This window comes from Tamandua tetradactyla, chromosome 25 (genome assembly GCF_023851605.1).
Source record: "Tamandua tetradactyla isolate mTamTet1 chromosome 25, mTamTet1.pri, whole genome shotgun sequence".
NCBI classification, from domain to species: Eukaryota; Metazoa; Chordata; class Mammalia; order Pilosa; family Myrmecophagidae; genus Tamandua; species Tamandua tetradactyla.
In genome coordinates, this window is record NC_135351.1 from 28700961 (window position 1) to 28716071 (window position 15111).

Here is a 15111-nt window from a genome sequence, read left to right on the forward strand (position 1 = left end):
TTAAATCTTAAGCTTCCTGAGTCTGAAGCAGTTTTGGTTAAAATTTATTTTTCCATTTACTTTAGTGTGGGATCTCAGAATATTTGAAGCAGCATCACTTAACTGGTCTCAGTCTAAACCTGTGCATGCTTCTTGGCTGAGAATTTAACTGCCTTAGCACTCACCATGCCATTTTATTTTTAAAATTAATAATATTACCTTTTTTTATTTTACTTTAAGACGTTTTAGGGTTGGAAAACATGCTCAAATTTGGGCAGTAAATGTGGTTACTTGGTAGATCTATAACCAAACCCATCTTGCAGCTTTTATCTGAGTCTTGAAGCCATCAATATCCTCATCCGATCTTTGGTGATCTTATTGTAGATACACCTCTCACAGGGGGCTGTTTTGGAAGTCAGTGTTCAGTGGGTGAGTGGACACAAGTGCACCCTGGCTGTGTTTGTGCTGGCACACAGATCACTCACAGAGTCGTGGAAGCACTGATCCCATGGGCCACTGTGGACCTGATTGCAGATAATCTTTAGAGCTGCTTCGAGCATCCTCCTCGTGATGTTGGAGCTGCTTATAGAATAAACATGTGGGGTTGGTTAGTGTGGCTGGGCCAATATAGACCACCCCATGCATCCCCAAAGACATCCATGTCCTCCAGGGAAGTCTAAATTCTGACGTTTAGGGTTTTATGGGTTCAAGTGCTAGAATTTTCACCCACTTCATTAAGTCACTTATGGCTTAAATCAAGGATTGTACATGCAAATGCCTATGAGACTAGGAAGGCACATAAATAAATAAAGTGAGCTTGGGGGTAAGTCTGTTGGAAACCAAGTTAATTTTTTTTTTCCAAGATCCTATGCAGGTCAAACAAAACCTGCCTGCAGGTCCAGTGGTTTTCAGTCTCTGCTGGTTTGGATTCACCCTTGACCTTATCTATGAAGGAATTTTGTAGTTCACACAAATTTGTCTTTCTACAGTTTTTTTAAATTGTGCATGTATTTTCTGATTGGTGCTTATAAAATCAATCTAAGGGGGTGCTGATCAGAACGATCTAGGATATGCTAATCAATCGAGGCAGTGTGGTATAGTGGTTAAAAACATGAAATCTGGAACCAGACCGTTGGGGTTTGAATCCCAGTTCAACTACTTTCTTATTATGTAATCATGTGTGAGTCATGTAACTGCTCTGTGCCTCAGTTTCTCTTTTGGGAAATGGGAATAATAATAGCACTTACATGTTGGGTTACTGAGAGGCTTAAATGAATAAATATGTGTAACAGCTAAACATAAAGTGTTCAGTAAATGTTAGTTGTTATTAATTCTGGCTAGGTTTTACTTTTTGCACTTGTCCTCTGTGGTGGTTTTAAGATATTGCTTCACTTCATATAGAATTAAAACGATAAAAGGCATAGCACAGCCATAGTAAAACTAAGATATTTTTGTATAGTGGTTGATTTATCAGTCACTTTCTACTGCTTCCCTGAGAAGAGAAGTGGCTGCTATTCAGCATTACAGCGTAGCTTCTCCAAGTTGACTCCAAATGTTTGTTTTATGGCTGAACCTTCACATCTCATTCATCAGTGTCTTTTAGCCAGCAGTTTCAAAATGAGACACTTTATGGCATGAGTGGGTACCCTATAATTAATTCCCTTATGAAGTGGGTCATTGAGTGTGATTGTTGCTGTTTTCCCCCCTAATTTTTAAAATTTTTTATTTTTAAATACTTTCAAACTTACAGGAAGTGCTTATCTTATGGGACATTTACAGAAATAATTCAGATCCCATATAGAGAACTCCAGTGTGCCTTACCTCCAGTTACCCAGATCCACCAATTTTAAAATTTTGCCACATTTGCTCTTTTATTCTTTCTATCTATCCATCCATTCATCAGTCCATTTTCTCAACACTTGAACGTAGGTTGTATACATCATGCTCCTTGAACACTTACTGCTACCATGTATATTTCCTAAGAACAAGGATCCTCATTTATTTAACCACCTCAGGTATAATTATCAAGTTTAAGAAATTTAACATTGATATAACGCTTATGGTCTATATCCTGGTTTTTCTTATCCCCCAATAATGCCTCTTTGAGCCTTTTCTCCTCCCTTGCTAGATCCCATCCAGGATCATTAATTGGCATTGTCATGTTGCTCTTTTTTTTTTTTTTTTTTAATTATGGGAACACGTTTACACCATAAACTTTTCCATCCTAGTCACTCCCAAGCATACCGTTCAATTGGATTAAACACATTGACACTATTACAGTACCCTCACCACCTTCCGTTACTAAAACTTCCCCATCTCCCCACAGAAACCCTACAGCCCTTAAGTATTAACTCCCACATTCCCCCTGCCCCTAGCCACCTGTACTCTAATTTCTGTCTCTATGAGCTTGCATATTCTCCAATATTTTCTTTGTACTTACAATGTAGCTTAAATTTAATATCCTAAATCTATAACAATTGCATCTGCTTTAGTACTAACTTCAACAATACATAACCTATGTCCCTATACCTCTCCACCCCCCCACCTTTATTGTCACAAATTACATGATTATATATTACAAGTTCAAAACCACTGATTTATCGTTACATTTTTAACATTTCTTTTTTCAAATAGATTTTGTATTAGAGAAGCTGTACATTTATAAGACAATCGTGTAAGATACAGGATTCCCATATACTACCCTGTTATCAATGTGTTACATTGGTGTGCAATACATTTGTTACAATTAATAAAAATCCATTTTTTTTATATTGTACTAGTCACTGTATAGCCCATGGCTTAAATAAGGATTCATTCACTGCTTGTGCAGTGCGGTTCCATGGATTTAAAAAAAAAATTTTTATTCTATTACTATATATATATATATATATATATATATATATATATATATATATACTCCCTAACATTCTCCCTTTCGACCACATTCATATATATATTTCCGTGCTGCTAATTGCGTTCACAGTGCTGTGCTGCCAGTGATTGCTGCTTTGATGAGACTGTTGTGAGTGCTGTGTGTTGTCCACTCCACAGCCTCTGCAGTCGCTGTCCCTGGCAGACTCAAAACTCAAGACCGAGGTCACCATCATCATCAATGCCCTGGGAAGCAACACCTCCCTGACCAAAGTGGACATCAGTGGAAATGGAATGGGGGACATGGGGGCGAAGATGCTGGCCAAAGCACTGCAGATCAACACCAAGCTCAGGTGGGCAGGGCAGGTGCTGGGGTCTGAGCACCGGGTGCTCCTTCTAAGGGAAGCCTTGGGAAAGCTCGTGAACAGCGAGCTCTGAGAGCCAGCTCCGCCCGATGGGGATCTGGGCTTCTCATGAAGCCAGCTGTGAAGAAGAAGAGAGAATTTCAAGTTACTGTCAAAATACTGGGAAGGGTGGTCCCAAATGTAGACATAGCAGTCCCTTGAAACTGTTGTCTTAACTGTTTCTATTATGGAGTGCTGGCCAGTGTTGGGGTAAAGGCAGTGAGAATCAGAGCAGAGTTTTGTAGCAGCACCAACTGAGCAGAGCCTGGAAATGAAGATGTACCAGGGGCTTCTCTGTACTTGGCTGTGAGCCCAAGATCTTATCTCCCCATCAGTGTAAAGACTGAAAACCCAAGGGGCACATGGAAGAGGTCTTAGTAATTCAAAGCATGCCCATGCCATCCAGTGGTCTAGAGAGCAAAGAGTTCATTTGCACTGCCCATTAAGAGCTCTTTTTGCTGTTCCATTGCTCTCTAGCATAAGAGTCTAAATCATCTTTCTAACCTGAAGCCAAAAGCCAAAACCACAGCAATTTCTTTGAAGGTCAGGATGTATATAAAGAAGGTCATAGAGATTAGGAAGGGAATGCAATAGAAGTTGTGAGGCTGGGATCATTTAACAAATAACCGCCATTTATATGTGTCAGAGTGAATTGACAAATCCTGAAATGCTTCTGAAATGTATAAATATTAAAGGCAAAATAATATTTTTCTTCCAAAATAGATTTCGTGCTTAAAAAATAAGCAACCTCCTATTTATAGTAACTGAGGATTTACCAGCAGAGCAAGCAAAGTGCTACCAGTTCTTAGGATTTGCTGATCATGCCATGTCAGGGCAATGATGAAAACACAAGTAAACGTGACAAGATTCCCCCTAGTTTTTTTTTTAGAATGGAAAAAGTCTCAGTATAGCATCTTTTGGAAATAGTTTCAGCCTCGGGCATGAATACTTGAATGCTCTTGGGAAAATATCAGAGAAATTAAGTTTTAGAGTTTTCTTGATAGTAAAGCATTATATAACTTAATGGTAAGATAATGTGTGTATTGTTGCTTTTAAGTATAGTTTTTCCACCGACAAGTGGCAAATGTGTCAAGACTATAATGCTGGAGAAAATACCCTCATTCTGTTTGAAACGAAGGTGAACATTATTCTTTCGACACCACTGTACTGTTGCTTATAAGGATTTATATTCAGTGGATGAATCGTTTCCTCCATCCCTAAGTGTCTGGTCATTTCTGCGATTTGGTTTTCAAACAGGACCGTGATATGGGACAAGAATAACATCACTGCACAAGGATTTCAAGATATAGCAGTTGCTATGGAAAAGTAAGTTTTAATTAGAATTTCTTTCAGTAGAAACACAAAGGTACCCATGGTTTCTGCATTATCTGTAGAATAAGAGTAGCAATAAATGAGAATCAGAAGATTTGAGACTGAACTTGGTTTATTGTTTACTAGCCATGGGACCTTGGAGGACATTAAGTTTCTCCTAGTGAGAGTTTCCTCATCTGAAAAATGAAGGCAGAGAGGCCTGACTTCCTTAGACACTGCACTGTCATTAGGATGGAATGATAGCAGAGGAGAGAGAATGGTGTAATGATTGTCTTGTTTCTGTCCTCTTATGGTTTCACCATCTTTTTCCATTGCATCTTGCTTTTTTATCCATATGACAAGTTCAAATCCAGTGGTGGGAAGAAGGCTGAGGTCCAGAAAGCAAAAATGAAATGGCGAAATGGTACGCTCAGGGCTAGTTTGTATCATTATTATAAAAGTCTTTCCTTATAATCTCAGTACCCCAAATCCGCAATTATTATTTATTGCCATTTGCTTTCCATATGTTTTCAAAATGCCAGCAAAGGAAATGTGGGGGTGGGTGGGAGGGGGAGTACTGCTAGGCATGGGTGGAAAAAAATACTAGAAATCTGATATTTTACTAAGCTTTTCAATCCTTACGTTATATTATTATAAACATAGAAATGGTAAAAGCAGATTTACAGCATTAAAAATGGGAGGTTGTGAAGTGGGGGTGGGAAATAAGGGACCAATAGCATATAAGCCATTTCCCTGGGGAAAGGAAGGAAGTGCCCATTATTGTGTGTTTTCCCAAATTTCCATACACAAGGCCTCCTAGGAAAAGCTCCCTTACCCAACTTGGTGTTGGGGACACAACTCTGGGCCAAAAATTCTGTGCCCTCCATTCAGTCCTCAGTTCAGTCACCAACAAACCGATGATCTCCATCAAAGCACTTTAACTCTCTGATTAATTATTGTTTCACAAAATTGGGCTAAATTATAGCTAAGGGCCTACCAATTCTGAATCCCACGATTTCTATTTTGGCCAGAAGGTCAAAGTTGGTGGAATCACCAGATCACGAGACTCAGTCCATCAGATCTTTCCCTGGAACCCAGGCCACAGCTAAGTTCCCGGGAGGCAGCTTACTCTATTCGCTCTCCAGGGCCACCTCTCCCAGAAGCCCTCTGGGGCTTTAGAGCCATCTGTGATGATTCTTACTACCCCACACAGCTAATGCATCGAAACATTCACTTATAAATAGCTGTGTTTTTATTCTAACGATTTAGCTGTTGTAGGCTACCAGTCCAGTCTGTCATTTGTGGGAAGCCCAGAGCATGCACATCCAATACCCAACATTTTCAGGTTGATAGTAAGGCTCCCTAGATCACAGTCTCTTACTGACAGTTTGTATCAAGATGCCAGCAGCTCAAAATCACATTTGGTTTAAATAAACTATGCTGGTCTGTGGTGTGATAAAAATTGGTTGAGGGAAAGGAAAAGCCTCAAAGCTATAAAAAGATGTATTTTGTCTTAATTTCAATTGGGTGGCTCCTTTTAAGCCCAGCAAAAGCAATTTTGCTAAAATGAAGCTAAATACAAATTTAAAATGTAGAAAAACAATGGTCTACTCTTTGGATATTTTGCATCGAGCTACCCTAAAACTTGAACTGGATGAATATGTTTTCCATTAGGTAATATCCATTCAGATTACTGCTATTATAAAGTTGATTATTAGTTTCCTTCATTGATACCTAATTTCAGGAATTAGTTGTCAGTCTCCTCACCCAGTAGAAGTCATGTAAATGTCCTTGATACTCATATTTGAGTGTTATTTATTATTTAGAGGCTTGAAACAAGCCAGCTGCCTGTGCAATTCTAGTGCAGTGGGAGAATTCAACATTTACCAATGAGCGGCCAAAAAGGCATTCATCCTGAGTGTCATGTTACAAAAATGGACAGATGCATCTTGGATGGGAGGCAGAGGTCATCTCTAGTGTAGAGTGTGAACTAGGGAAGCAAGTGGCGAGGGTATCTTGGGTATGGGTCTTATTTATAGCAGGGTCAAGGCCAAAGGCCCAAGTCTAGTTTCGGAGTTCAGTGTACTTTCCTTGCGAAAATGGCTTACCCTGTACTCTTCCATGTAACCAGCTGGTCCACAGCAGTGAGGTAATTAATGGAACCAGCATCTCACAGTTGCTTCATTTGGTTTGAAGAGCCTTGATGTTGACCTTGAGTGCAAACCAAAAGAACTCACAGAAGTCAGGGGTGTTTAAGCAGGCAGGGCACAGCCCCCCAGCAGCTTTTCTAAGGATCATCCCCTTGTCTTGGGCTTGTTTACCTAAAGGAGCCCAGAGACTGAATAGGCTATTGTTATGGACGCTAATGGCCTAGCTTTGCAAGTCCGTGCTTCATTTTTATGAACATAAAATATGGTGTTTCCTCTACCAGGGAAAACACACCACTGGGTGTGGCAATCATACTTAATCACCGTGGGGATCGGGGTACGTTCAGGTCTGTTGGTTATCAGCTACCAAATCCCAAGCACTTTTTTCTAGGCTTGTCTCTGCTACCTTTAGTCTGTCTTTCCAGTCACAATAGAAAAATTCTGTCTTGCTATAATTTAAAACAGAAAACGAACAACAGAACTATATCCTTCAAAGTAATGGTGGTTTTGTAAGGCAGCATACATTAATGAGGCAGGCTGTGGAACTGTAGACAAGGATATTAAAGAGGGCTTGCTCTGAAAACTAGGGGTCCAGGATGGTCTGATGATGTCAAATTTTCTAAGCTACTTTTGCACCTTTTTTTTGAAGAGTGCTGAAGTAAGGTAATGATTGCTTGTTTTAAAATAAACATATTGTTTTCTCCTTTATCTAGGAATTATACATTGAGATTTATGCCTATTCCTATGTATGATGCTTCTCAAGCCCTAAAAACAAACCCTGAAAAAACAGAAGAGGCTCTGCAGAAGGTATTGAAGACTCCACAACTTAATTATAATAAATTCACATTTGAACTGAATTGTGTTAATCTGAACATATGAGCAGTACTCTTTGTATTTTACAAAGCTCTCTTCATATTATCTTGTATTTTTATGCTCATGACTAGCATATTGTATGACTGGGAGAGGAATAAAGAGAAGACTAAAACTTGATATGAAATTTAAGTGTAATAAAGAACATTCTTGCAGCGTCAACATGCCAGAGTTTAAGCATAGATAATGTCCCAGTTGTCCTTTGGAGAATGTGTGGAACTGAGTATCAACTTGCATAACCTCTATACCCTTCATAATTGATCTTAGCCAAACGCCAAGAAATGATTATGCCTTTCCTTCTTAATGGCTAGAATTTTGTCTCCCTTCTCCATTAAGAAATTTAATGTATTATTGAGATCTTCTTCCGTGAACTTCATCTGAAAATGTGTATGAACCCATAGCCATTCTTACCTCCTTTCTTACAAATTCCTTCCTTCTTCAAAGCCCAGCCATCCACTGGTGTCTTTGACCCCATCACCTCTGTCCTGTTCTGGAAACTAGCCCTGTGAGTCATTCCTTTGATACCCCGTATCTTCATCCTTTTCTGTGACTACCTTTCCGTTCGTTCTTAAGACATGCTCAAACATTTCCCATCTGAAGAAGCCTACTCCACCTTTACTATAGCAGTATTTTGGGAACTTTGAAATCTTTCCTCTCCCTTTGTTCTTTCACCTCTGCTGGTACGACCCTTTGTTCAGTCTCCCAAGCTTCACCTTCCTTTCAGTCAGTCACCACGTCTACTGATTGTATAGCATAAACCTCTTCATTAACTTCCCTTCCTTCTAATTCTATTACAGACACCTTAGTATAAGCGTCCCCATTCTCTCACAAGGATTATTGCTAGCTTCTCGCTAACCCAGTGTGTTTTCTCGCCTCCTCTTTTCTATTTCCAATGCAGTAATCGAAAACAGCCATCTTATATGGTAACTCTGAACAGACCAGAACCTTCAGTTCATCCCTCCCCATTGGGTTTTGGTTAATGCCTGGTCTCTTACCATGGAATGGAATTCTTTCTGAGATCTACCTCCTATACACCTCTGATTGCATCTCTTGCCATACCTTATTGTTTGTTTTGTTCCACCCAGGGATCTTTTAAAAAATGCAAATTTTGGGGTCCCAGAAACTCTGGAGGTAGGACTCAGTGATCTGTTTCGCACAAGCTCTCCTGGTGATTGTAAAGTTTGAGACCCACTGCTCTGTTCTGTTCTAGATCCTTATGCTCCCCTCACTATCGAGCATGCACCACATGTACCTGTTGAGATTGCAGTCAAGTGCCAGTTCACCGAGGAAAACTTCTCGTAATTCCCTTTCCCCCTGGGTCAAAGATCTCTGAATTTCCTGTGCTTTTCTGTCACTGGCCTTGTGGCATTGTTTTAGGTTACCTGTCACCATGTCTTTTTCTCCCAGTGGACTGTGAGCTCCTTGAAAGCAGAGCCTATGTATTATTTAAAAAATTTTTGTAACAAATCTACAACTTAAAATTTCCAATTTTAACTGTTTTCAAATGTAAAATTCAGTAATGTTAATTAAATACACAATATTGCGCTATCATCACCAGTATCCATTACCCAACTTTTTCATTGCCTCAAACAGAATTTCTATACCCATTAAACAGTAACTGCCTCTTCTGACCCCATGGGCAGTTACCTGGCTCCTGCTAACCTATAGTCTTGCATCTGTCTCTGAAATTTGCTTGTATTTTCAATCCTTTTTATTACCGTCAGTTAGAATTTTGCCTGGCATGCGTGCTTGGGTTCTCTTTAGACATTTGTTGAATAAAAGGGAATAAGATTTGGGGGGCAGCTGTGGTGTGGTGAAATAAATTGTCCATAATTTGGCTTCAGATGTTCTGACTTTAAATCCATCTCTTCCCATCTTTGCAACCTTCAAGTAGTTAGGTTTTCTATACTTTAGTTTCTTCATGTATAAAGTTGGAAGAGTAAAGCTACACCATAACTGTGATTAAGCTAACCATTAACACATAGTTCTTACTGGATAGTTGCCGCCATCTTAAATGCTTTTTGTAAATTGACACATTTACTCTTTAAAACAAAACTGTATGAAGTAGATTCTATCCCATTTTACAGAAATGGGAACTGCAGGGCAGGGAGGCTAAGTAATTTGCCTAAAGTGACTGTCAGGATCAAAGGAAGTAGTATATGTGAAAAGCAGTTTGTAAACTATTAAACAACACACAAATATTAGATATCTTTATACATTCCTAAAGGATGTTCATTGGCTTACAGTGAAAGACATATTTTAGATAAACCAAGCTTCAAGATTCAGCAATAACATGTAAAGATCCTGGAAGTTATGACTCCTGTCCTTGCAACAAGAAAAAAGCTCAGCAAGTTAAAAATCAATGACTCTTCTAGAATTCATTGGAGAATTGAGGTCACAGGACAAACTGTCACTCCTAAAACTGGAAAGATAGGAAAACACACAGACTCAAAGCCAAGATCAGCTTGCAAGGAATAAAAGCCACTGAAGCCAGTGATGAATATTAATACTTAAAATGGTCATTGAAGAGTTGCTGGAGGCTTAGCGTAGACTATCTTGAGAGTTAAAAACTCCTGGGGACCTGGTCTTAGAAACACCTCCACACTCTCATGGATTTTACCTCGAGGAGCCCCACCAGGTTCTAATGGTATGGACTGGAAAAATGTCCTCACATGCCTCCAGCAAGGACCTGGGAAAGGCGCCATTGTGAAGGACATGCAGCCCCAGAGCATTCTCCACAAGAGAGAAAATCAAGGGAAACGACTTGATCAGAGCTGTATCTGACCTATGGGAAGGGCGATTAGACACTCCAGCCCTCTCTACTCTTCTTCTCCTACGTAAGGAACTGAAAACAGTGCACACTTCTGAACACTTCTGATGGGCACAGCTCCATGACCTGACCCATTAAAAACCTAAGAGTGAGTCCTAGGGTTATAGAGCACCTCCCCACCCCAGTATCTTGCCATATCAATAGATAGCTCCATTAAAAAAAAGAAACACCAAACAAATAGATAGCTCCAGCATAAAAGCAGTGCATTACAGGAGTTAGAGCTGCAAGACCAAGTCTCTATTTGAGAAGGAGTTCTCGGGGAACCCAAAGACAACAAAGGAGGAAACAACAACTAGGAAAATAGAGGGAGCTGAAAAGTTCTGCCCTTATTGCTACAGAAAACAGTAAGTACAGCCCAGCTCCCAGCCAAAATAACATTAGACCTCACATTAAAAGTTCAATCTCCTTAGTTCTTACTGAATAAATACCCCATGTCCAGCTTTCAAAAAAAAAATTAAAAGACATGCTAAAAGGCAAGAAAAAAAGCCTGAAAGACAGCAAGCATCAAAATCAGGCTCAGATATGAATCAGATTTTGTGATTATCAGATAGGCAATGTAAACTAACTAATTGTGACTAATATAATACGGACTTCAGTAGAAAAAGTAGACAACATGCCAAAAGAGATGGGTAACTTTAAGAAAGACTCAAAGGGGAATGTTAGAATTCTAAAATACTATTACAGAAATGAAGAGTGCTTTTGACAGACCCCTCAGCAGACTGGATATGGCTGATGAAAGAATTTGTGGAGCTTGAAGATATGTCAATAAAAACTTCCCAAAGACAAAGAAGAATGAAAAAACAGAACAAACCATCCAAAAACTGTGGAACAGTTACAAAAGATATAACATATGCATGATGGTAATACCAGAAGGAGAAAAGAGGAAAAGAAATAATGGCTGAGAATTTTTTTTTAATTAAAAAAAATTTTTTAATTAGAGAAGTTGTAGGTTTTTAGAACAATTATGAATAAATACCAGGATTTCCATATACCACCCTATTATTAGCACCTTGCATTGGTGTGGAACCTTTATTACAATTGATGATAGCACATTTTTATAATTGTACTATTGACTATAGTTCATGGTTTCACTTAGAGTTCATTGTGTTGTGCAGTTCCATGAATTAAAAATTTTTTAATACAACTTAACATTCTAAGGAAATATTTTAACCAGTACTGAAATGAAAATACAAATAGCCCCCAGAGATGCTTGACTTTGCACTTAGTAAGTGATAAGTAAATTAAAACTACATTGAGATATCATCTTTCACTATTAGATTGTCAGAAATCCCAAAGTTTGGTGATGATGTGGGGAAGCAAATCTCCAATATTGCTGGTAGGAGCATAAATCTGTACAGCCCTGTAGAGAGCAATTTCACAGTATCTCTAAATGTTCAAATGCATATATGCCTGGCTCAGAAATTCCATTTCTTGGAATTTATTTTGCGGATACGTTTGCACACTATGAAATGATGTATATATGGGGTTATTTACTTAAGCCTTGTTTCTAATAGCACATGCTAGGAAACAAACGAAATGTTTATCAATAAGGGACAATTAAAAACATGATGCGGCTATATAATGGTATACTATGCAGGTGTCAAAAATGATAAGCTCTTTATTTATTGATATGGTGGAAGATCTGTTGTGCAGAAGAACAGAGCAGTGTGTATAGTATGCTGCCATTTGTGTAAAATGCAGAATAAGAGTACAGATGAATACTTGCTTATATACACCTGAAATATCTCTGGAAAGATATTCAAGGAACAAAACAAAAAAGTGGTGGTCTGTGAGGAAGAAACCTGGGTGGATGGGATGGGAGGGAATGATTCATTGTTTACCTTCTGCTTTTTAATTTGGAAGCCTGTGAATGAATTACCTATTCAAAATATTACATAAACAAGGGGAAACAATAACCCAAAGCATTTTGTGATTAATAACAAAGTGGGTATATGGATGTGGAGGATGTAGGATCATTTAGCTGGATTGTCCTGAGATGGGATTTAATGTGGCATTTGTCAGTTGGCCGGGAGCCCTTGGAGTGTGGGTATCAGAGGTTTGAGACAGAGATGGTGGTATAAGCAAAAGCACAGGTGTATATGTATAAACCTGTCTGTGGGAGAGGCATGTATTTAAAAAGAGCACAAGCCTAGGAAACAATAGGCCAGTGGGTTTATTGACTGCTCACCTATGGCCAACATTGAACCAAACAATTTATATCCATTAGTTAGTTCTCATTTCCTGTTTTCATTGACTTTGTAAGGTAGAGTCAACATTTGCTCTTTTTTCTTTTTGCTTACTTCAGCAAAGCTTTATTTCTTGCTCACACTACATAGACTTGATTTTCCCATTTGAACTCTTTCATTTTTTAATATTTTTATTGGGAAATTTTCACACACATATAGTCCAATCACAGTATATAAACAATGGCTCACAATATCATCACATACTTGTATATTTATCACCATGATCATTTTTAGAACATTTGCATCACTCCAGAAAAAGAAAAAAGCTCATACATCCCATATTCCTTACCCCTCCCTATAATTGACCACTAGGGTTTCAATCTACCCATTTTTTTTTTGCCCTATCCCCGCTATTATTTATCTATTTATTTTTCCTTATTTTTATACTCATCTACCCATATCCTGGATAAAAGGAGCATCAGACACAAGGTTATCACAAACACATGATCACATTGTAAAAGCTATATAGTTATGCAATCTTCAAAATCAAGACTACTGGTAGACAGTTTAGCAGCTTCATGTACTTCCCTCTAGCCATGCCAGTGGATCATAAACTGAAAAGGAATACCTATATAACACATAAGAATAATCTCCAGGATAACCTCTTGGCTCTGTTTGAAATGTCTCAGCGACTGAAACTTTGTCTGACTTCTCTCTTCACCCTTTTAGTCAAGAAGGCTTCTCATTCCCACGATGCTGGGTTCAGCCTCATCCCAGAAGTCCTGTCTCATATTGCCAGGGAGATTTACACCCCTGGGAGTCATGTCCCAAATAGGGATAGGGCAGTAAGTTCACCTGTCAAGTTGGCTTAGAGAGAGAGGTCACATTTGAGTAACAAGAGAGGTTCTCAGGGGTCACTCTTCAGCATAATTATAGGTAGGTTTAGCTTCTCCTTTGCAGAAATAAGCTTCCCAGGGGTGAGCCCCAAGATTGAGGGTTCAGTGGCTAAGAATTTTACAAAATCCATAACAGGCACTAAACCACAGGTCCAGGTAGCACAGAGTCCACCAAGAAGAGTAATTAAAAAACAAAAACAACAAACAAACAAACACGCATATCAAAGGCAATTGCAGAAAACCAAAGGCAAAGAAAAATCTTGAAAGAAGTCCAGTGGCAAGGCAGTTGGAGTGTGGGGGTTGGCACAACTCACCTAGAGAGAAGGATAATTACACCAGACTTCAAATCGGAAACCATGCAAATAAGAGTGCAGTGAAATATTTAATGTGTTGAAAGAAAAACACCACCCCCAGTCTAGAGTTCTGTATCCAGTGAAATTATCCCTCAAAAGGAAAGGAGAAATAAAGACTTTCTTGACTCAGACAAAGAAAAAAGAAACCTGAGGGAAGTTATCACCAGGAGAAAAAGAAAATTGGAAAAAACTACAAAAATAATTTAAAAGATAATACAGGTCATAAACTCAAATCTGTGTAAAGAAAAGGATAAATGAATGTCGAATATATTTTTTTTTTATTAATTAAAAAAATTAACTAACACAACAATAGAAATCAATCCATTCTACATATGCAATCAGTAATTCTTAATATCATCACATAGGTGTATGGTCATCATTTCTCAGTACATATGCATCGATTTAGAGAAAGAAATAGCACTACAACAGAAAAAGAAATAAAGTGATAACACAGAGAGAAAACACAAATAAAAATAAAAAGTACAAAAATATATGAGAAAAAAAAAACAAAACAAACAAAAAAAAAACTATAGATCAGATGCAGCTTCATTCAGCGTTCCAAGATAATTACATTACAATTAGGCAATATTGTGCTGACCATTTTTTTTTTTTTTAGACGTCATACCATTCTACATATGCAATCAGTAATTCTTAACATCATCACATAGATGCATGATCATCGTTTCTTAGTACATTTGCATCAGTTTAGAAGAACTAGCATTATAACAGAAAAAGATATAGAATGTTAATATAGAGAAAAAAATAAAAGTAATAATAATAAGAACAAAACAAACAAAACAAAACAAAACAAAAACCTATAGCTCGGATGCAGCTTCATTCAGTGTTTTAACATGATTACTTTACAATTAGGTATTATTGTACTGTCCATTTTTGAGTTTTTGTATCTAGTCTTATTGCACCGTCTGTATCCCTTCAGCTCCAATTACCCATTGTCTTACCCTGTTTCTAACTCCTGCTAAACTCTGTTACCAATGACATATTCCAAGTTTATTCTTGAGTGTCGATTCACATCATTGGGACCATACAGTATTTGTCTTTTAGCTTTTGGCTAGACTCACTCAGCATAATGTTTTCTAGGTCCATCCATGTTATTACATGCTTCATAAGTTTATCCTGTCTTAACGCTGCATAATATTCCATCGTACGTATATACCACAGTTTGTTTAGCCACTCGTCTGTTGATGGATATTTTGGCTGTTTCCATCTCTTTGCAATTGTAAATAACGCTGCTATAAACATTGGT

General features: G+C 38.2%; 1 protein-coding gene across 4 annotated transcripts in view; it reads left to right on the top strand.

Moving 5' to 3' along the window:
• Positions 1–15111, top strand: part of CARMIL1 (capping protein regulator and myosin 1 linker 1) — a 338321-nt gene that overhangs the window by 227933 nt on the left and 95277 nt on the right. For all 4 annotated transcript variants that reach the window (XM_077143786.1, XM_077143787.1, XM_077143789.1 and 1 more), the window contains exons 21-23: positions 3031–3203; positions 4512–4580; positions 7426–7519. In XM_077143786.1, coding sequence (XP_076999901.1) covers positions 3031–3203; positions 4512–4580; positions 7426–7519 — 336 coding nt within the window. The remainder of the gene's footprint in view (positions 1–3030; positions 3204–4511; positions 4581–7425; positions 7520–15111) is intronic.